Source organism: Mobula birostris, chromosome 4 (assembly GCF_030028105.1).
Source record: "Mobula birostris isolate sMobBir1 chromosome 4, sMobBir1.hap1, whole genome shotgun sequence".
Lineage (NCBI taxonomy): Eukaryota > Metazoa > Chordata > Chondrichthyes > Myliobatiformes > Myliobatidae > Mobula > Mobula birostris.
This window is the reverse complement of record NC_092373.1, coordinates 89,324,638-89,346,839: the sequence shown is the minus strand read 5'-3', so window position 1 is coordinate 89,346,839 and position 22,202 is coordinate 89,324,638. Positions and strand designations below refer to the sequence as shown.

The window sequence follows — 22,202 nt, the reverse complement described above, 5'->3', positions numbered from 1 at the left end:
GTCTTGAAGTCAGCCTCCGAGACAGACATCACAGGGTTTCCAGGTGCAACAGGGATTCACACAGATAGAGTTTTATTCTCCCTTTCAAAGTGTGTAAAAAAGGCATTGAGCCCATCTGGGAGCAAAGCATGAACAGTTACTCTAATAATAAACTGCAAAGTAACAAGCCGTGGGAGGCCACAAAACAGGGGGTGACAGGGTAACAGGGAGTAGCTGGCTGGTTCGATGAGTGAACAAGGTGCGTGGATGAGATTTGTGTTTAAATAGGCTGCAGGTGATGAGTTGGAAAGGAGTGGCAGGTGGCTCCTGTTAGTTGGGTGGAGACTCAGATCTGACAGCTGCATTTTTATGACAGCTGATCCATAACCTGTTGGATTCCACTAAATAGCTGTGTCCCAAGATTGTGACATTATCTCTGTATTGTGGGATCCTGGAAATATTGGAACCAATCTAATTGATTTCTGGCATTGTAGAAGTCCCAGAAAAGACCAAATCTCCCAACAGTGGGATCTGTGGGAATGTCATTTTCCCGAACAACAGAACAAGGACAAAATTCCCATGATCACAGGATCCTTTAATCAGGGGATTCTGGGATCAATACATTTTCCAGGATTAAAATACATGCACAGGTGTATCCCAGAATTCCCAAAGTCACGAGTTTCCTGAAACCACAGTATAGCGCCTATGGAGGGATTGCCAGGGACACGGGCTCTTTGGAGTTCCAGGATTTCCAAGACCGCTGTTTTTCTGTCATCCTGAAACCCGGAGGATAGTCCCATTCCCAGAAAATAACCAGACATCACAAGTACTTGACATATCAGGATCGGAAGTGGGGTTGGGTTAGTGGGAAACTGGATCTTCTTTTAGTTGGCTCACTGAGATAACAGGAATTATACTGTTGTCGGATCTATTTGTGGGATTCATAAAATAGATTTCGTGGACTACGGGATCCTTAGAATTGTAGGATGCCCGGTATTGAAAAATATGCGAATTTGCAGGGGCCGCAGAATCCCCTGGATTGACAGATTTGTGGGATTGCTGGATGCCTGGAATTGCAGTACACACTGGATGCTATCACCTCCAATACTGCAGGATGAAAGCCATGGACTCTGGGATTCCCGGCCGCCGACCAGTACCGCGCCCGTTGCCGGGACAACACTGTTTTTGTTTGATACGGCTCGAGCAGCCAGTCAGAGCGGCCCGGCCTGGAATCCCGCCCGGCCACCGCGTATGGCTACACCGGACCTTCCTCCCTCCCGGGGGATCGTGAATACCCATGCCCTTAGCTCCCAGTCCCCCAGCTTCGATCTGCCGCAGGTGTCAGTGGTCCCGAGCAGCCTGGAAGTCCGTCCCCCACCGGAGCTGGGACTGCAGGAGTGGCCAGACGGCTGGAGGTACCAGGGTGAGTTCCAGGGGAATTTGAAGCATGGAGAAGGGAGATTTGAGTGGAGTAATGGCGAGGTAAGTGGGAAATTACCAACTTTTTCATAAAATTGGAAAATATTTAACAAACGTTGTGCGGTGCATGCAATCAAAACTTTGATAATCTGGCTCTCGGACCAAAGTCAGTATATGTTGGACGCTATCCGTGGGCGAGAAACGGTCAACAGTTAGGGTCTGCTACCTCCTGGTTGTAACACGCTGGCAGATATTCCGGACTGTTGGTTGTTGTTTAACACCTGATCTGCTTTTATTTTCTGTTTTGCACCGTGGTGTAATTAATCTTCCAGTCCACCCCCTGGTTTAAAGAGAATGGGGAAGTACAGTACTCGAGCACTCCGGACTCTGGCTCCAGCAGCAAATCTACACACCTTTTTGACCAAAACATAAACTACTGGAGGAGCTTAGTGATTTAGGTAACGTCCGGGGTCGGTGGGGAAGTTGGTGGACAAGTGGATTCTAAGACTCTTCATTAGTCCGTAAGCCGGTAGGGTTGGTCGGTACCATCTGAGGGGAATAATGCTCATAGTGATTTTTGGCAAGGTATACATCTCTAGAGTTAGAAAATATGTGATAGCATTGCACCAGTGGTAGCTTTATTACTTCAAATAAGTAATCACTTTTTGTATATATTCCATATTAACATCAGTAGAGCAGAGAATATTCCCCCCCCCCAAAAATAAAACCTCATTTGGAGAGATTTCTAGAGTTTTATCAATGTCATGGTATATTTCCATATTGTATCAAATCAAAACAATCTTAACCTTTTGTCATAGCATATGGAATTACAGTACAAGAATTCAAATGTGGGGTTCCACACTGCCATAAACTAGGCCCCATTTGGTTGTAAAATGAATATATTTAATCAAAGACTGCTCTCCATACTTTGTTTTCCATACTTTCATAACCTATTAATAATTATAATAATTTTCCAAATCTTCCACATCTTCATCTGAACTTTCGACACTCTCTGAGGTGGATGCCTGGTTCTCACAGTCTGCCAGTCTACACATGTCAGTACAGGTTTCCCCCGCTATCCGAAGGTAGAGCGTTCCTATGAAACAGTTTGTAAGCCGGAATGTCGTAAAATGAATAAGCAATTTTCATTTATTAATACGGGAAAAATTTTTGAGTATTCCCAGACCCAAAAAATAACCTACAAAATCATGCCAAATAACACACAAAACCTAAAGTAACAGTAACATATAGTAAAAGCAGAAATGATATGATAAATACACAGCCTATATAAAGTAGAAATACTTTTCTGTGGCACTGTCTAGCGCAGCGAAAATCTCGCAGAAGCGCTCAGCAGAAACACGGCGCAAGCGCTCTCGGCAGAAACACTCTCTCCAGTAACCTTCAAGCTATGAAGCTGCCAAATCATACCAAATAACACATAAAAATACACAGCCTATATAAAGTAGAAATAATGTATGTACAAAGTAGTATCACTTACCAGAATCGGGAAGACTCCAATAAATTGCAGTTTCGTCACAGTTAAACACTTGCTTATACGAATAACCACCTGGCGCAATCGGCAATCGCCTCTGATCTGGGCTGACATTTATGTGCCGGGTGGCACCTAATTAATTAGCTTGTTTATTTCGGCTCTTTTCTTAAAGATGTGCTGGGTGCGTTCCGACTACTGCTGCACCACTGCATTCTTCGTGGCAATGTATCAGTCCGTGGCCCAGAGGTTGGGGACCACTGCTTGACCTATGAAGCTGCCCTCGCCTCAGAAACCGATCAAACCACCCATGACTACCTTTAAATTCCACTTTCGCAACACTTTCATCACCGTTGTCCAGTGCTTTATGTTTCACCTTATTAAAAAGACTGACTGATTTCTCCTTAAGTACAAGAAAACTTAACAGAACACCATGCTTTGTACACCCATCAATCCACTCAAGCAATAGATTTTCCACTTTATCCATTATTGGATGCCGACTAAGAGAGACCACTTTGCTATGAGCAGAACTAACAGTAACATCGGCAGCTTTCAAAATTCTTTCTCTCTGCGTATAAATAGTGTGAATGGTGGACACAGGCAAGTTCAACGCACGGACTATGTCCTTACTTTATTCACCACGATCGAAACACTTAATTATGTCTAGTTTTACGCTAAGTGTAACACCCTTACAAGCTCCTTTAGGCTTTTCCGATACCTTAGAACTTACCTTGCTAACGGATGCATAAAATAAATCGAGATAAAGCACATGTTTAAGCAATGCCGGCTAGAATGCAGTTCCGGGGGAGGAGCTTGGCTGTTCAGGCACGCGCTGCCTTTACAGTGAAAACACCTTCTGTTAGCGAAGACAGGTAATTAATGTAGGTCTTTCGTAACAGCGAGGTATCGTAAAGCGAACATTCTGAAAACGGGGGGCCAGCTGTATACCTGAGGCCATTTGCAACACACATACATCTTGGGAGTGAACATTTTTTTGGACAGTTACAGGCCAGTAGATCCAGGATGGCATCGGGTGCTGGCTGGCCTTCCATCCAGTGCACCACCAACTGTTCAGCTTCCTCTTCTCTCTCCATCTTCCATCCTCTGCCAACAGGGCTTGGCACTTGTGGGTCCTTCTTCAAACATCTTCTCCATGTACCAGCCTGGTAGTTGGCTCGCTGTGCATGTTTTGTTAAGCAGTCCTTGCATGGTGGGAGTTGATGACTTTTGATTTCACCTTTTTTGGCACAGAAAAGGTGATACCTGAGCTCATTGACCTTGGTGGTCGATGCTTTTGGGGCATACAGGAGACATGTAAATGCCTCCAGTTTGTCCATCAGTTCTGGGGAGAGGTCCTATTCCTGACCCAGCTCTAAGAATGAGTCCTGAGTTTCCCTGTTGCTGGTCAGAAGTTTTAGGGCACTTGTCTTCCCTTTGCCTGCAAAAGTGCTTACAGTGTCACATCCTGTATATGCGTGCAACCCGATGAGAGCGCTACAAACCTCTATGCCAACAGTGGCAGCAAACTTCCTGATGTCTGCAAGCCTTCTACGGGTTCTAGTGCCACACTTCTGGAACAATGGGGCCTCAATCTTGTCACAAAATGCTAAAGACATGATAAAGACATCTGTGTCCTTTGAGCAAATCACTACAGACTGGTATCCTTTTCTTGTGGCTTGGGCAGCATGGAGAAGTAGGCGGTCATCTGCTTCTTCTTGTTGACACTGAAGAGCTGACACCTCCTCACTGTCTTGAGACGTGATTCTGTAATATTTGTCATTCACAGTTGCATACAGAATCTCCTCCTGTAGCTTTGCTCTGTACTCCGCCTTCCTCCATTCATGCACTATGAAGCTAATGAGACTATTTTTGTTAGTGGCTTTGGTCAGGAAGCTCCTCCACTGCCTCACCATCTGTGTGCCTATGATACCTTGCAACTCATGACCAGTCTCTTCACCTCGTAGAGATCTTTCACTATTCTAGATAGAGTTCTCCTTGTATGTGTCGAACACAACATCTATTCTGCTACTCTGACTGCCTTCCCTCAGAGCCATACCCAGAATTGTTATGGCAACATCTCTGAAAGTAACTTGATCACCTTTCACCCTTTGGACCGAGTTCATTCCATCAACCACTGTAGCAGAGTTTCCTGGGAGTTGCTCTTCTACTGCTACGTTTTTCTGCAAGGTTGTGGCTAAAGTAGCTTTATTTGTCTTTCTCAGCAATCCTTCTAGTGTGGACAGGGCCCAGGGAAATGGTCCAAGGGGATGAGAAAGGATATCCTCCATATGTAGATTGCGCCCTTGTGCCATCACTATGATGCGTCCAAACAAAGACCTGTCTGCTTTCAAGATGATCGCCCTCCCATTTGATTTCACTTCCCTCTTCTTACACATATCACTGAATGTTTTCAGCTTTTTGGTTTTCATTGGGTCATGGAATTTCTTTGCTGGTGGCTCTCCCTCTAGTCTCTCATCCTTGAAGGTTGCATAGCATTGCTCACCAATCTCATACGCCTTCATCAGGTCGGAGGCAATGTCCTTGGGAGCTGCCTTTGCCGTAGAGATGCTAATGAGGTCCCGCTTCTCTGCAAATGGATTGACCCATTCACGTATGAGGCTAACCTCTGCTGAAACTGCTTCCTCATCCTTCTGGATTCTTGGCTGCTGTAGCTCTGCATGACAAAGCTCTGATTTGTTGCCTTGCATCATCTCCCTTAGCTGTCCCAGGAAAGCACTGCAGTGCTCAGCTGTTATGTAGCAACGCTTGATAGCTCCAGCATTCAGGCTGAACCGTGATGTGCCTCCAGGAGTCTGTGTGTCTTTGTTCACTGTAGTTTCAGTAGCCTGGTCCACAGGGATCTACTCAAAGGGGTTGTTACTTGACAGCTGCACTGAGAATGAGCCTGTCACGAGAGGCATGCAGAAGCTCAAGTACTGTGTTCTCTACCATCTCAATGTATGGTATCCAGAATGCGGATAGCTCTCCATTGTTGTGACGGAAGTGTTCCAGAAAGTCTGTCCACAGGGTTATCAGCAGATTGCAGCAGGTTGTTCGGCTTCTGTTGTTCAAGTCACTGGCCATGTCGTTCATGTGGTCTAAGAATGATTTGATCATCGCACTCCTCTCTGGAACATTGTCCTCAACCCATGGTGCGAACTCTGCCCATGCGAGTCTCATCAGTGCTTCATAGATGTACTTGTGGACCCTGACAGCACGATTGTAGTGTTTACCATCAAGGACCCCATTGATGGACCCTCTGCGACAATTCCAGCCTCGAAGCATACGTCCTCTAGCCCAGCATCCCGAAACCGCTTTCCTAGGATGGCTAAGGCATTACATATGGTATGGAATGTCCCCATCCAAACCCTAACACACAGACATCTACCACCGCTGCAATGCTATCACATATTTTCTAGTACTAGGGGTGTATACCTTGCCTAAAATCACTATAAGAATAATTCCCCCAGATGGTACCGGTGGCCCAAATTTGGGGTCCTGGCTCACGGACTACATCTTTTGTGTCTCCAAATTCCTGACCCTTGGTGTTCCAGACCCTAAACCAGCTCTCACTGCAGGCTAGACGCTAACCACAGCTGCATTCCTGATTCTGTAGTTAGGGTGTACATCCCATTTGTGCTCTGAATCCCGAGCTTACATTCCACACTAATGAGTGTTCCAGGTGACTTCTAAACCATCAGACTCTTGCATGAAGCTGCTATACCATAAGATGAACTCTTGACCTCACAGTATACCTCGATATGATCTTGCACTCTTTTATCTGTGCTGTACTTTTACATTCTATTCTGACTTGTTATTATTTTATCTTGTTGTTCTTAAATGTACTGTGTAATGATTTGATTTATATAAACAATATGCAAGACCAACTTTTTTAATGTATCTTGGTACATGTGACAATAATAACAAATATAATAATAATCTACACCTGATTGTACACCTACTTCAGCTGTGGATCTGCTGGGGGCATCTACTGTGGCCGGTGCTCCCGATGTGGCCTCCTCTACATCGGTGAGTCCCGTCGTGAATTGAGGAACCGCTTCATCGAGCGTCTCTGCTCTATCTGCCAAAAGTGGGACTTCCCGGTGGGCAAACATTTTAATTCCCATTCGTATTCTGACATATCAGCCCATGACCTCGTCTTGGCACAAGAGGAGGCCACCCTCAGGGTGAAGGAGCAACACCTTGTATTTTACCTGATGGTATGAATATTGATTTCTCCTTCTGATAAAAAAACAATTCCCTCTCCCTCCCCTCTTCCACTATTCCCCTCCCTGGCCTTTTACCTTTTTCTCACCTGCCTATCACTTCCCCTGGTTCTCCCCCTCCACTCCTTTCCCTTTCTCCTATGCTCCACTTTCCTCTCCTTGCAGATTCCTTCTTTTCTAGCCCTTTATCCTTCCCACCCACCTGGCTTCACCAATCACCTTCTAGCTCTCCTCTTTCCCTTCCAACAACCTTTTTATTGTGGCGTCCAGTCCTGAAGAAGGATCTCGGCTTGAAATATCAAGTGTTTATTCATTTCCATGGATGCTGCCTGACCTGCTGAGTTCCTTCAGCATTTTGTGCGTGTGGCTTTGGATTTCCTGCATCTACAGACTTTCTTGTGTCAATGAAAGACCAGTAAAATTACTATGTTCAGTTACAAGGCTTACAAAAGCTTCACATCAGCTTTATTCCTTTGCATCCATTCCTTGAGCAAATAGTTTCCTCTGTGTCCATCACCTTGGTGTCCCATGGTGGAAGAGCCCTTCCTCCAAAATCTTTAGCTTGTTCTTTGGCACTGGTGTCTGGAACTGTGAAATCTACCAGTGCATGACATTTAGACACTGGAGGACCAACAAGTTTTGTGCAGAGTGAAGTGTGGAGTCATAGAGTTGATGGTCCTCCTGGAGCAGCTGATATTTGTCTCAATGTGTGTCCCTGAGAACAGCCCATAGGTCGCAGAGTCCTGGGTGACACCTCTGCTAGGGGTGAACCTCAACGAGGAGAAATCCTTCCTTCCTTTGAAACTTTTTTAACAACTATGGTCCAGAAGGAGAGTGATGATGGCCTTGTACTTAGCCCAGCCACCTCAAGGACAATGTGCACTGAGACTCGGGCAATGCAATAAAGGTTTGGTGGGAACACCTCTTCTCACTTTTGTGTGTTTGTGAAAGTTAGTTAATGCAGTAATTTCCTATCCTTTGTGCCCACTGACATTTGTCTTTTTCCAACCTCGGCAATGGTATCTCAGCCAGCACTCAAGGATGAGTTCTGAGAATACTTAGTGGTTTCCAACGGGGGCAGTTGAAGCATTCTTTAAAGGGAGATAGGTTAGTGATACTGCTAATACACAGGAAATGTGGAGTGAACTTCTGCCCATTCTGTGGCTGCTTGCTGCTGCACTGTGACCTGGTTGAGGACTCAGACCACTACCAGCGCTCTGGCAGTAATGGAATGGTTAGAATGATCGAGTTACTGCATGGCTCGGTGTGGAGTGAATCATTGAAGCTGTGTGCAATGGGTACCTGTGGGGGCTGGTGCAACAAACTATCTGCTGAAGAAACTCAGTGGGTTGAGAGGCATCTGTGGGAGGGTAACCACAAAATACTCTGCAGATGCTGGGGTCAAAGCAACACTTACAACATGCTGGAGGTTCTCAGCAGGTCGGGCAGCATCTGTAGAAACAATTATTCGACGTTTCGGGCCGTAACCCTTCGTCAGGACTGTAGGGGGATGGGGCAGAGGCCCTATAAAGAAGGTGGAGGGAGGGTGGGAAGGAGAAGGCTGGTAGGTTCTAGGTGAAAAACCAGTAAGGGGAAAGATAAAGGGGTGGGAGAGGGCAAGCAGGGAGATGATAGGCTGGAAAGGTGAAGAAGGAATAGGGGAAAGCACAGTGGGTAGTAGAAGGAGGCGGAACCATGAGGGAGGTGACCTCAGTGAGTTCCGTGCCCGCCGTGACGCTGAACTCTTATTCCATCGCCTACGTCTCCGAGCCTACTCCTTTGGCAAGGATTCCCCTCACCCCTACTGATGACCCCTTCTCCTGTCTTCAACCCTCCTCCTCCTCCTGGACACCCCACCTGGGCCTTCTACCTGCACTCGATCTTTCTATCTCCAACTGTCGCCGAGACATCAACCGTCTCAACTTCACCACTCCTCTCTCTTGTTCCAACCTCACTCCCTCTGAACGCACTGCCCTCCACTCTCTCCGCACTAATCCGAACCTCATCATCAAACCCGCTGACAAAGGTGGTGCTGTAGTAGTCTGGCGGACGGACCCCTACCTCACTGAGGCCAAACGGCAGCTCTCTGACACCTCCTCTTACTTACCTCTGGAACAGGACCCCATCAAAAAATATCAAACCATTGTCTCCCATACCATCACCACCCTTACCAACTCCGGAGACTTTCCATTCTCAACCGCTAAACTTAATAATTCCCACACCCCGTACCACTCGGTTTTACCTCTTCCCCAAGATCCACAAACCTGACTGTCCCGGTAGACCCATAGTTTCTGCCTGCTCCTGTCCCACCGAACTTGTATCTGCCTAACTGGACTCCATTTTGTCACCCATAGTTCAGTTCCTCCCCACCTACATCTGCGGTACATCCCATGCCCTCCACCTCTTCAATAACTTCTAGTTCCCCGGTCCCAACCGCTTCATTTTCACTATGGATGTCTAATCCTTATACACCTCCATTCCCCATCAAGAAGGCCTCAAAACCCTCTGCTACTTTCTGGATAATAGACCTCACCAGTTCCCCACCACCACTACCCTCCTCCGGTTGGCGGAACTGGTTCTCACACTCAATAACTTCTCTTTTGGCTCATCCCACTTTCTTCAGATGAAAGGTGTAGCTATGGGAACTCGCATGGGCCCCAGCTATGCCTGGCTCTTCATTGGTTATGTGGAACAGTCTGTGCTCCAAGCCTATTCTGGTACTGCTCCCCAACTTTTCCTTTGGTACATTGATGACTACATGGGTGCTGCTTCCTGCACCCATGCTGAGCTCGTCAATTTCATCAACTTGACTTCAAACTTCCACCCAGCCCTCAAATTCACTTGGTCTATCTCGGACACTTCTCTCCCCTTTCTCGATCTCTCGGTCTCCATCTCTGGAGACAGACTGTCCACTGACATCTTCTACAAGCCCACTGACTCTCATAACTACCTCAATTATACCTCTTCCCACCCCGCCACATGCAAAAATGCCATTCCCTGTTCCCAGTTCCTCCGTCTCCGCCGCATCTGCTCCCAGGATGAGGTTTTCCATTCCAGGACATCTCAAATGTCCTCTTTCTTTAAGGATCGTGATTTCCCTTCTGCCATCATCAATGATGCCCTCACCCGCATCTCCTGCATTTCCCACACTTCGGCCCTCACCCCATCCTCCCGCCACCACAACAGGGACAGAGTTCCCCTTGTCCTCACCTACCACCCCACCAGCCTCCGGATCCAGCACATTATCCTCCGCAACTTCCGCCACCTTCAACAGGACCCCACCACGAAGTACATCTTTCCCTCTCCACCCCACTCCACTTTCCACAGGGATCATTCCCTCTGCGACTCTCTGATCCATACATCTCCTCTCTTGCCACCATTCAGGACCCCAAACAGTCCTTCCAGGTGAGGCAACACTTCACTTGTGAGTCTGTTGGTGTCATCTATTGCATCCGGTGCTCCCTGTGCAGCCTCCTCTACATCGGTGAAACCCGACGCAGATTGGGGGACCACTTCGTCGAGCACCTCCGCTCCATCCACCAAAACAGACAGGATCTCCCAGTAGCCACCCACTTCAACTCTCGCTTCCCATTCCCATTCAAATATGTCCATACATGGCCTCCTCTACTGCCATTATGAGGCTAAACTCAGGTTGGAGGAGCAACACCTCATATACTGCCTAGGTAGTCTCCAGCACCTGGGTATGAACATAAAATTCTCCAACTTTAGGTAATTCCCTCCCCCTCCCTTCCCCTATCCCTATGTCACTCTGCCCACTCCCCCAGCTGCCTATCACCTCCCTCAAGGTTCCGCCTCCTTCTACTACACATTGTGTTTTCCCCTATTCCTTCTTCACCTTTCCTGCCTATCACCTCCCTGCTTCCCCTCCCCTACCCCTTTATCTTTCCCCTTACTGGTTTTTCACCTGGAACCTACCGGCCTTCTCCTTCTCACCCTCCACCCACTTTCTTTATAGGGCCTCTGCCCCTTCCCTCTACAGTCCTGACGAGGCGTTCCAGCCCAAAACGTTTCCACGGATGCTGCCTGACCTGCTGAGTTCCTCCAGCGTGTTGTAAGTGTGCGGGGGGTAATGAATTGTCAATATTTCAGGTTAGGACCCTGCATCTGTGAGGACTGCTGTTTGATAGGCTGGGATGAGTGCTGTGGCCACTCAGATGTGGGACTCTAGCTATGATGAATGCAGGCTATTGTTGGGGACTTGGATCTGCTCTATGTGTAGACTGACCACGCAGATCTTGTGGTCCTGTAGGCTGTAGTGGAAACTGTCTTGCCCTCTCACTTCTGCTTCAGAGTCTCGAGGTTCCTCCATGGTAAACTCAATGGCAGCCACTAGACACCCACACAGCCACACACCCACACCTCCTCTTGGCTTTGGGAGCATCAGCAAAGGGCATGAATTTGTACCCAGCATACATTGGTGGGGAGTCTGGGATCTGCTCCAGGCTCTTTTGCACAGCAACATGCAGTAACTACATTGACTGGGACCCTTGTTGATGGCTCAGCCCACTACCAGTACTCTAGCAACAATGAAAACAGACATACCTGTGAATTTTCAGACTGGAGGACTGAGGTAAGCCAGTGCAGGCCAGAGGAGAATGAGGCTGGGTGTCTTGTGCAGTTGGAGTTGTTGAGATTTTGCTGCCTTATAGAAACAGGTCTTTCAGCCCACCATATCTATGCTGACCCATCAGCACTAATCCCATTTGCCTGCACCAGGACCATGTTCTTCTATACCTTCTAATTTAAGTACCATCTAAATGCCTCTTAAATGCAGTAATTGCATCAGATTGCACCACTTCCTTTTGGCAGCATATTCCAGACATCAACCAATCTGTGTAACAATGGAATGAGATTCGAGTACCTGGAGGAACATGATAAGACAGGCCAAAGCCAGCATGGTTTCCTGAAAGGAAGATCCTCCCTGACTAACCTACTGCAATTTTTTGAGGAAATTACAAGCAGGGTAGACAAAGGAGATGCAGTAGATGTGGTGTACTTGGATTTTCAGAAGTTCTTTGACAAGGTGCTGCACATGAGGCTGCTTAGCAAGATAAGAGCCCATGGAATTACAGGGAAATTACTAGCATGGGTGGAGCATTGGCCAGTCAGCAGGAAACAGAGAGTGGGAATAAAGGGATCCTATTCTGGCTGGCTGCTGGTTACCAGTGGAGTTCCACAGGGGTCGGTGTTGGGACTGTTGCTTTTTACGATGTATGTCAGTGATTTGGACAATGGGATTAATGGATTTGTGGCTAAATTTGTCGCTGATACAAAGATAGGTGGAGGAGCAGGTAGTGTTCAGGAAGCAGAGAGCCTGCAGAGAGACTTGGATAGTTTCGGGGAATGGGCAAAGAAGTGGCAAATGAAATACAATGTTGGAAAGTGTATGGTCATGCACTTCGGTGGAAGAAATGAACTGGCAGACTATTATTTAGATGGGGAGAGAATTCAAAATGTAGAGATGCAAAGGGACCTGGGAGTCCTTGTGCAGGATACCCTAAAAGTTAATCTTCAGGCTGAGTCGGTGGTAAAGAAGGCAAATGCGAAGTTGGCATTCATTTCTAGAGGTATGGAATATAAGAGCAGGGACGTGATATTGGGGCTCTGTAAGGCACTTGTGAGACCACACTGGGAGTATTGTGTGCAGTTTTGGGTTCCTTATTTTAGAAAGGATATACTGACATTGGAGAGGGTTCAGAGAAGGTTCACAAGAATGATTCCAGGAATGAAAGGGTTACCATATGAAGAACGTCTGGCAGCTCTTGGGCTGTATTCCCTGGCGTTCAGGAGAATGGGGGGGCGGGGATCTTATAGAAATATTCCAAATGTTAAAAGGCCTGAACAGATTAGATAAGGCAAAGTTATTTCCCATGGTAGGGGGAGTCTAGGACAAGGGGGCACGACTTCAGGATTGAAGGACGTCCTTTTAAAACAGAGATGCAGAGAAATTACTTTAGTCAGAGGGTGGTAAATCTGTAGAATTTGTTGCCACAAGCGTCTTTGGAGACCAAGTCATTGGGTGTATTTAAGGCAGAGATAGATTCTTAGCCAGAGTATCAAAGGGTATGTGGAGAAGACAGAGGAGTGAGGAGGACTGGAAGAATTGGATCAGCCCAAGATTGAATGGCAGAGCAGACTCGATGAGCCGAATGGCCCACTTCTGCTCTTATATCTTATGGTCTTATAGTCTTACAAAAACTTGTCCCTTGAATCCCTTTTAAAACTCATAACTAACCTTAGAACTATGCCAATTCGTTTTTGTTACCCTTCTATTGGGAAAGGATTCTGGCTGTTTCAGCATCTTGGAGTTTGAATGAGGATGAGAATTTAAATTGGCGAATCTGAAAACTCAGCATTACCTTCTCCCCCCACCACCTCCCTTGCACACCACCGATCACTGTCTGTCCACCAACACCATATAGAAAATTCAAACACTGCCTTTTCCTTTCCATCTTTCTTCCGTTTCCACAATTTTATTTATTTATTGAGATACAGTATGGAATAGGCTGTTCCGGCCCTTCGAGCCGTGCAGCCCACCAATCCCCCGATTTAATGTTAGCCTAATCACAAGACAATTAACCTACGAAGTGGTATGTCTTTCGACTTGGGAGGAAACCCACGTGGTCATGGGGAGAACGTACAAATTCCTCATAGTCAGCAGCGGGAATTGAACCTGCTTTTCCTGTACGGTAAAGCATTGTGTTAGCCACCACGCTACCTATGCGTGTCAGATTTATCACAGCTAGGTATGGCAACTGTTCTGCCCATGACTGGAAATTCAAGAGTTGCGATTGCAGCCCAGTCCATCATGCAAACCACCCTCCTCTCTATTGGCTCTGTCCTCACTTCCACTGCCCTGGTGAAGCGGGTAACAGAACCAAAGACCCCTCCCATCTGGGGAATTCTCCATTTCCTCCTTTGTGTCAAGCAGGAAACGTAAAAACTGAGAGCATGAATCACCAGAGTCAAGGACAGCTTCTATCCCACTGTTATTTAGCTCTTCAGCAGACCTCTGTACTCTAAAAGATGAACTCTTGGACTCCCAGTCTACCTTGTGGCCATTATGTTTTGTTTGTCTACCTGCACTTCACTTTCTTTGTAAATGAAGTACTCTTTTCTACATTCCGTTTGCCTCAGTGTAATTGTAGCAGCAAAACTAGTTCAAAATCAAAACAGTGTCACTAGCCTGCGACCAACACGGGGTTATTATACTTGTGTGAAGCACCCTCAGCTCCAGTGAAATGATTGTTACCAGGAGTTGAATTCCTTATTCCAATCCTTTACTAGAAGTCAGCAAACATAAAATCTTGAAGCGATATTAAGTGTTCAGCAAAGATATGATCTCTGCCAGTCCCAAGCCACAAATTGCCACAAAATAAGCAAGAATACGTAACTTATTCCCTTCACTTTTACTGCGCCCCCACTCATGTGACTAGTTACCATAATAAACGTAATAAACCCCACAACACAGAATACAAAGCAAATAGGGAACAGATACATGGTTCCTCCAGTAATTATGCAGGGGATGATCTGTTGGGATGGCACGCATTTCACTTGCACGTTTTTCATTGTATCATTGGACTCTTGACCTCGCAATCCACCTCATTCTGATCCTGTACTTTATCGCCTGCTTGCACTGAATATTCACTGCAGCTGTAACACGTCCTTCCGCATTGTTATTGTTTTACCTTGTTCAACTGCAAGGCACTGTGTAACGATTTGATCAACATGAACAGTATGCAAGATATGTGACGATGATAAACCGGTTCCACTGTGGCAAAAATAACCCAATACCAGTTTCTCTGTGTTTTGCAATTGCAGTATTATGTGGGACAGTTCTACAAAGACCATCGCCATGGATCCGGATGCTATTTCTGGCCGGATGGGACCAAATTCACAGGAACGTTTTACCTGGATCGAAAAGAGGGATATGGCACTTTGGAAATGGAGGATGGCTCAACGTTCCAGGTATTCAATAATTTCTTAAACATGAAAGGACAAAAATGTTATGAAGTACTCATGCAGCAGCTGTGTTCTATTTCCTTGACTGGCAGCTGAAAGTGAGACCATTGCTTTGACTTATCTGGGAGGTGGCAGCCTTTTCATTCCCAGAATCATTCTCATGAACCTCCTGTAGACCCTCTCTAATCTATTCTTAGACAAGGAGACCAAAGCTGCCCACAATAAGACAGAACAGAACTAGGAGCAGAACTAGGCCATTCAGTCCATTGAGTTCGCTCCACCATTTCATCATGGCTGATCCAGGATCCCACTGAACCCCACACAGCTTCCCTCCCACCATATCCCTTGATGTCCCGAACAATCAGAAATCTATCAACTTCAGATTTGAATATACCCATGGACTTGGCCTCCGTCACAGTCTGTGGCAGAGCATTCCACAAATTCATCACCCTTTGGCTAAAAAAATTCCTCCCTACTTCTGTTCTAAAAGGTCACCCGTCAATTTTGAGGCTGTGTTCTCTAGTTCTGGATACCCCCACCAGGGTAAACAACCTCCTCACATCCACCTCATATAGTCGTTTTAATCTTCGGTAGGTTTCAGTGAGATAGCCCCGCATTCTTCTAAATTCCAGTGAGTACAGGCCAAAAGCTGTCAAACGCAACTCGTATGTTAACTCCTTCATTCCCAGAATAATCCTCATGATCCTCTGGACTCTCTCCAATGACAGTACATCCTTTCTGAGATAAGGAACCCAAAACGGCTGACAATACTCCAAGTGTGGCCTGACTAGTGTCTTATAAAGCTTCAACATTATCTTCTTGTTTTTATATTCTACTCCCCTCGAAATAAATGCCTAAATTGCATTTCACTTGTTTACCAGACACAATCTGTAAATGAACCTTCCGGGAGCTTTGCACGAGGACTCCTAAGTCCCTTTGCACCTCTGATGCTTGAATTTTCTCCCCATATAAATAATAGTCTGCACTATTGTTCCTTTTACCAAGATGTATTACTATACATTTCCCAACACTGTAATTTCATCTGACACTTTTTTGTCTATTCTTCCAACTTGCCTAAGTCCTGCTGCAATTGCATTGCTTCCTCAGTATTACCTACTCCTCCATCTATCTTCATATCATCCGCAAATTTTGCCACAAGGCCATCAATTCCAGTATCTAAATCATTGACAAACAATGTGAAAAGTAGCAGCCCCATTGCTTACACCTGAGGAAAAGCAAGTGCAGTCTGACCAATGCCTTAGAAAGCCTCACCAATATATCCTTGACCTTGTATTCTAGTCCTCTCAAAATGGATGATACCGTTGCATTTGCCTTCCTTATCCCAGACTCAACCTGCGAGTTAACCTTTAGTGAATCCTGCACAAGGGCTCCCAAGTCCCTCTGCACCTCCGATTTTTGAATTTTCTCCCCATTTAGAAAGTAGACTATACCTTTACTCCTTCGACAATGCTTGACTATACACTTCCTTGCACATATTTCATCTGCCACTTCTTTATCCATTTTCCCAATCTGTCTAAGTCTTTCTGTGGACTCCCTGCTTCCTCAACACTACCTGCTCCTCTGTCTATTTTTGTATTGTCTGTAAACGTAGCCACAAAGGCCATCAATTCCATCACGAAAACAAATAAAGTGAAAGAAGTAGCCCCAATAATGAACCTTGCAGAACAACACGAGTCACTTGGAGCCAACCAAAAAATGCTCACCGTATTCACACTCTTTGTCTTTTGCCAGTCAGCCAAACTTCTATCCCTGCTAGTATGCTTCCTGTAATACAGTGGTTCTTACATTGTTAAGCAGCCTCATCTCAAAGTCCTTCTGAAAATCCAATTACACAACATCCACCAATTCTCCGTTGTCTATCTTTCCTGTTATTTCTTCAAAGAATTCCAACAGATTTGTCTGGCAAGATTTCCCCTTGAGGAAACCATGCTAACTTTGGCCTGTTTTATCATGTGCCTCCAAGTACTTCAACTTCATCCTTAATAATGGACTCCAGCACCTTCCCAAACACTGAAGTCAGGCCAAATGGCCTCGAATTTCCTCTCTTCTGCTTTCCTCCCTTCTTAAAGAGTGGAGTGGCATTTGCAATTTTCTAATCCTCCGGAACCGTTCCAGAATCTGGAGATTCTTGCAAGATCATTACTAATGCCTCCACAATCTCTTCAGCTACCACACTCAAAACCCTGGTGTGTAGCCCGGCTGGCCTAGGTGATCTATTCCATTCAGACTTCTAATCTTCCCAAGCACTATCTCCTTAGTAACAGCAACAGCACTTGCATCTGTCCCTGACACTCTCAAATATCTGGCATACTGTTAGTGTCTTTTATAGTGAAAACTGGTGCAAAATACTTATTAAGTTCTTTTGCCATTTCTTGTTCCCCCATTAGTACCTCTCCAACGTCATTTTCCAGCAGTCTGATATCCACTCTCGCCTCTTTTACTCTATGTATCTGAAAAACCTTTGGTCACCTCTTTTATATGATTAGCTAACTTCCCTTCATACTTCACCTTTTCTCTCCTTAAGGCTTTGCAGTTGCCTTCTGTGGCTTTTTAGAAGCTTTGAATGCTCTAACTTCCCACTAATATTTGTTATATTGTACGCCCTCTCCTTTGCTTTTATGCTGTCTTTGACTACCCTTGATAGGCATGTTTGCTTCATTCTCCCTTTAGAATACTTTTTACTCTTAGGGATGTATCTATCTTGCGCCTTTCAAATTGTCCCCAAGCAATAGTTTTATGGCATCATCCCTGTTAGTGTTCCCTTCCAATCAACTTTTGCCTCATTAATTCCCTTTACTCCACTGTAATAGTGATAATCTGACTTCACCTTCTCTCTCTCAAACTGCAGGGTGAATTCTATCATATTATGAAGGGTTCCTTGATATGATATGATACTAAGAGTTCCTTTACCTTAAGCTCCTTAATCGAATGTGGTTCCTTAAAAAGAACACAATCCAGAATTGCCTTTTCCCTAGTGAGTTCAACCACAAACCGCTCTAAAAAGCCATCTCGTAGGCATTCTACAAATTCCCTCTTGGGATTCAGCACCAACCTGATTTTACCTATCTACTTGCATATTAAAATCTCCTTGATATTGCAATATTGCCCTTTTGACATGTAAATTTTATCTCCTGTTGAAATTTATATCCTACATTCTGGCTACTATTGGAGGCCTGCATACAACTCCCATCAGGGTCTTTTTACCCTTGAAGTTTCTTAAGGATTCACAAGGTTTCAGTTCCACAAGGATTCTATATCTTCTGATCCTATGTCACCTCTTCCTATGGATTTGATTTTAGTTTTTACTGACAGAGCCACCCCATCCCCTCTGCCTACCTGCCTGTCCTTTCAATACAACACGTGACCTTGGACGTTCAGCTCCCAACGATTATCTTCTTTTAGCCACAATGCAGTGATACCCACAACGTTGCTAGAATTTCACTAATAGTGTAAAATAATGTCGTCATTATGGGACAATTAATTCATCTGACTGTGCATTGTATTGCTAATAGGGTGTAGTTGAATCAAGGTTGAATAGTCTGCTCTACTGAGAAATATTTTTCATTTTCTTTTACACAATATTTAATACAGGCTAATGTAATTGTCAAATTAGTTTCTCACAATATCACATTGTCAAATGAGGTGAAAGGAAGAATAAGTAGAAGAAAGGAGGCACAAGAGATTCTGCAGATTGTGGAAATCTTGAGTAACACGCACACAGTCCTGCTGAAGGATCCTGCCCAAAGCAGTGATTGTCCATTTCCCTTCATAGATGCTGCCCAACCTGCTGAGTATCTCCAACATTTTGTGCGTGTCAAATAAGTAGGACTACTATTTTAAAACTGTCATAGAAGTGTAAAATGATCCATCGGTGCAGATTCACAGATCAGCTGTAATTGTAGCTCAGGTTAAAACATAAACATAAACCTAAGATAATGCAATTAAATAGAAACATGTGAAACATGTAGAAGGTAGTTGAATTAAAAATATTGTTTAGTTTCGGCCAAAAGGATGTGGAGATACTCGGGCACAAGTGAAAAGCATGGTGAATGATACTTGTATAGAGGGATTATACCTGGCTAGGTACTTTTTGCAGTTGGAAGAAGTCTGAAAGGTGACTGTCACACCTCACTATGAGGTGTGGGAAAGCATGTTCGACGAGGGTCACCAGTTGACAAAAAACAAGATGGTAAGCTGCAACAACACAAGGTGGGGTTTTATTTAGTGTCAGGTGAAAAAAATGCAAAAGCAGCCCAAAAGTTGTGAAGAAAAAAGTATTTACAAATAGACAAATGAAAACAAACGTGTGTGCAAAAATTTACAGATATACAGAGGCCTTCTCCACAACACACTTTGTCCTTAACTTTCCAATAAAACCATCACCAAACCTCAAATCCAACCTCCACCTCCCTCTAACAAGGCCAGACTGAGGGTTTAAATCTGCCTCCGCCTGGCCTAGATAGAAGGACCAGGAAATTCTACTGTTGGACTGGGCGAGAGGAGGGGGGTCACGTGACCAGACCAAAATAATTATTTCAGATGCAGAATTAGAACATCTTAAACAGGGATTCAAATGTGCTACAGTTTTATTCCACAACAAATATCTTGGTTAAACCCATAGATTGGTGTACACATGTTCAGATAAATATAAAAGAATAATAGCTCCCCTGCCCCCCCCCCCCCCGGTGGTGTTGCCTGTGTCAGGTATAGTGCGCCTGCTCCCACTAACTCAGGAATTATTTTGGGACACCGCAAACTGTCCCTTGGGTCTTTTGGGATTGTTCTGCTGTCTACAAACTGATGTGACAGTGTAAGTGAAAATAAATGAAACTGTTTGCAATGCTTGTGTCTAGAAACCTCATTTTTATGAGTTATAAACCAGTAGAGTGTGTTAACTGAAGGGATTGTTTTGATTAGCCAAGCTAGCGACTATTTTACTGTTGAGGTGTGTAAAGGGTGAACTCCCAAGGACTGCAGAGCGGGAGGGCAAAGTATAGGGAAACTAGACCGGGGACAGAAAGATGAGGAGTGACTAACCGGGCAAAGGTGCAAGGTTAGCGGGACAATTAGCACTGCCAACCTGTTCTGTCGTGTCACTCTCCCCCCCCCCCCGCCCCCGCCACCTGCTCTGGATTGCACAGGGTGGGTGATTGGGAGAGAGAGTTTGCCGTGACGTTGAGCTGTCGTGCCATGTGACGGATGTTGAAATGGAACAGTTGGAGAGCCAGGTACCGTCTCCTAATGCATGCATTGTGGTTGATCTCCAGAACAAATTCTCTGTTGACAAGTAATACTGGAGGCTTTACAAGGCCAATTTTATGCAAGAGCTTTCATCTCAACAGTGGAGTACCTTATCTCCCGTGGTAGCAGCTTCTGACTAAGGTACAATACCATTCTCCTCCCTGGTTCCCCTGGGCCAGAACTGCTCCAGTCCCCAATGCTGAGGCATCGATTTGGATGGTGAATGGTTTGGTGAAGTCCGTGCTGATGAGGACCGGCCGGGAACACAAAGCCTCCTTCAGAATCAAAGACTTCCTCACATTCCTCGGTACACCGGACCGGATTCTTTGTAGACTTCATTGTCAGTTCTGTTAGTGGGACTGCCAAGGTGGCAAACTGAGGGATAAAACAGCGATACCACCCGATTTAACCCCGGGAAGGACGGGACCTGTTTCTTCGTGCAGGGCTGGGGACCATTTCTGATGGGCTTGACCTTGTTGACCAGTGGCTGAATTACTCGTCGCTCTAGCTGGTAGCCCAGGTACCGTGGGCCCACTCGCACTTCCGGATGTTCAGTATCGTGCCAGAGGCTAGACTTCTTCAGGACATTCTCAAGGTGCTTCAGGTGGTCCTCCCAGCTGGTGCTGAGGATGACCACATCATCCAGGAGGGCTACACAATGCTTCTTGCATCCCCTCAGCACACGGTCAATCAGCCGTTGGGGCTCCATGCAGACCAAATGTCATGCCAGTGAAATGAAAGAGGCCAAGGGAAGTGTTGAGTGCGGTGTACTCACGAGAGTCTTGCCAGCAGGATCTGCCAATAACCCTTGCAGAGGTCGAGGGTTGTTATAAACTTGGCTTGTACAACCTTTCCAGCAGCTCATCAATCCACGGCATGGGGTAGGCTTCAAACTTGGAGACTGTGTGGATTTATTGTAAGTCAGTGCAAACCCTCAGGGACCCATGCGGCTTTGGCACACTCACCAATTAGCTGCACCACTCCCTCTCGGAGGACTCAATCACTCCCCGGTCCAACATGATACAGATCTCAGCTTTGAATGGTTTCACCAACCTCTCTTTCTCTCAGTAAGGTGGCTGTTGAATGGGGGTGTTGTCCTTCAAGCGAAGGGTGTGCACTGCTATTGAGGTGCACTACTAGAAGACTTAGTTCAGCCCCTCCTGTTGCTGAGGGGTCAGGTGGCCCAGGTTGGGCTGTGGAGAAGCACTCCAAGACTGCACGTCTTCAGTCATCTCTTGCCTGCCTTCCTCCACCTGTTGGACCATCCAGGAGAGTTCGGGCCCTCTCTTTCCTTCCAATCCCTCAGCAGGTCGACATGACATGTCTGAGAAGCCTTTCCTTTCCACGGATGGAGCATTTCATAGGTGACTGGACCTTGCCTCCTCAGGACTCCAAAAGGCCCCTGCCACTTGGCCAAGAGTTTGTTGGTGGAGTTGGGAAGTTGCAGAAATACCTTCTGACCTGGGTGAATGCACATTGCTGTGCCTTAAGGTCATACCAACTCTTTTGGTTCTGCTGGGACCTCTCCAGATGACACCAAGCCTCCTCTCTGTATACCTCCAGGTGACCCCTCATATATAAGACACCAGAGATAATACCCTCACCTATGCTGCCGTGGGGCTTGTTCTCCCGCTGATGGCGGAGAACATCGAGGGATCCCTGGACTTCCTACCCACACAGGAGCTCAAATGGGGAGAAGCCAGTTGATGCCCGGGGAACCTCCTGATATGCAAAAAGGAGGAAAGGTAACCGCTTCTCCCAGTCTCTTCCTGTGTCAAACACAAACTTCCTCAGCATGTTCATGAGGGTTTGATTAAACCTTTCAACGAGGCTGTCAGATTGGG

At 45.9% G+C, this 22,202-nt stretch overlaps 1 protein-coding gene across 5 annotated transcripts in view; it reads left to right on the top strand.

Annotated features, from left to right (window-relative positions):
* The first annotated feature begins 1,209 nt into the window (after positions 1–1,209).
* The window catches only part of ankmy1 (ankyrin repeat and MYND domain containing 1), a 135,665-nt gene continuing 114,672 nt past the window's right edge, over positions 1,210–22,202 (top strand). For 2 of the 5 annotated variants that reach the window (XM_072255737.1, XM_072255734.1), the window contains exons 1-2: positions 1,210–1,461; positions 14,932–15,102. In XM_072255737.1, coding sequence (XP_072111838.1) covers positions 1,231–1,461; positions 14,932–15,102 — 402 coding nt within the window. In that variant the 5' untranslated portion in view covers positions 1,210–1,230. Of the gene's footprint in view, positions 1,462–7,041; positions 7,108–14,931; positions 15,103–22,202 lie in introns of those variants that run through there. The other 3 variants (XM_072255736.1, XM_072255735.1, XM_072255738.1) reach the window with 3 other exon arrangements.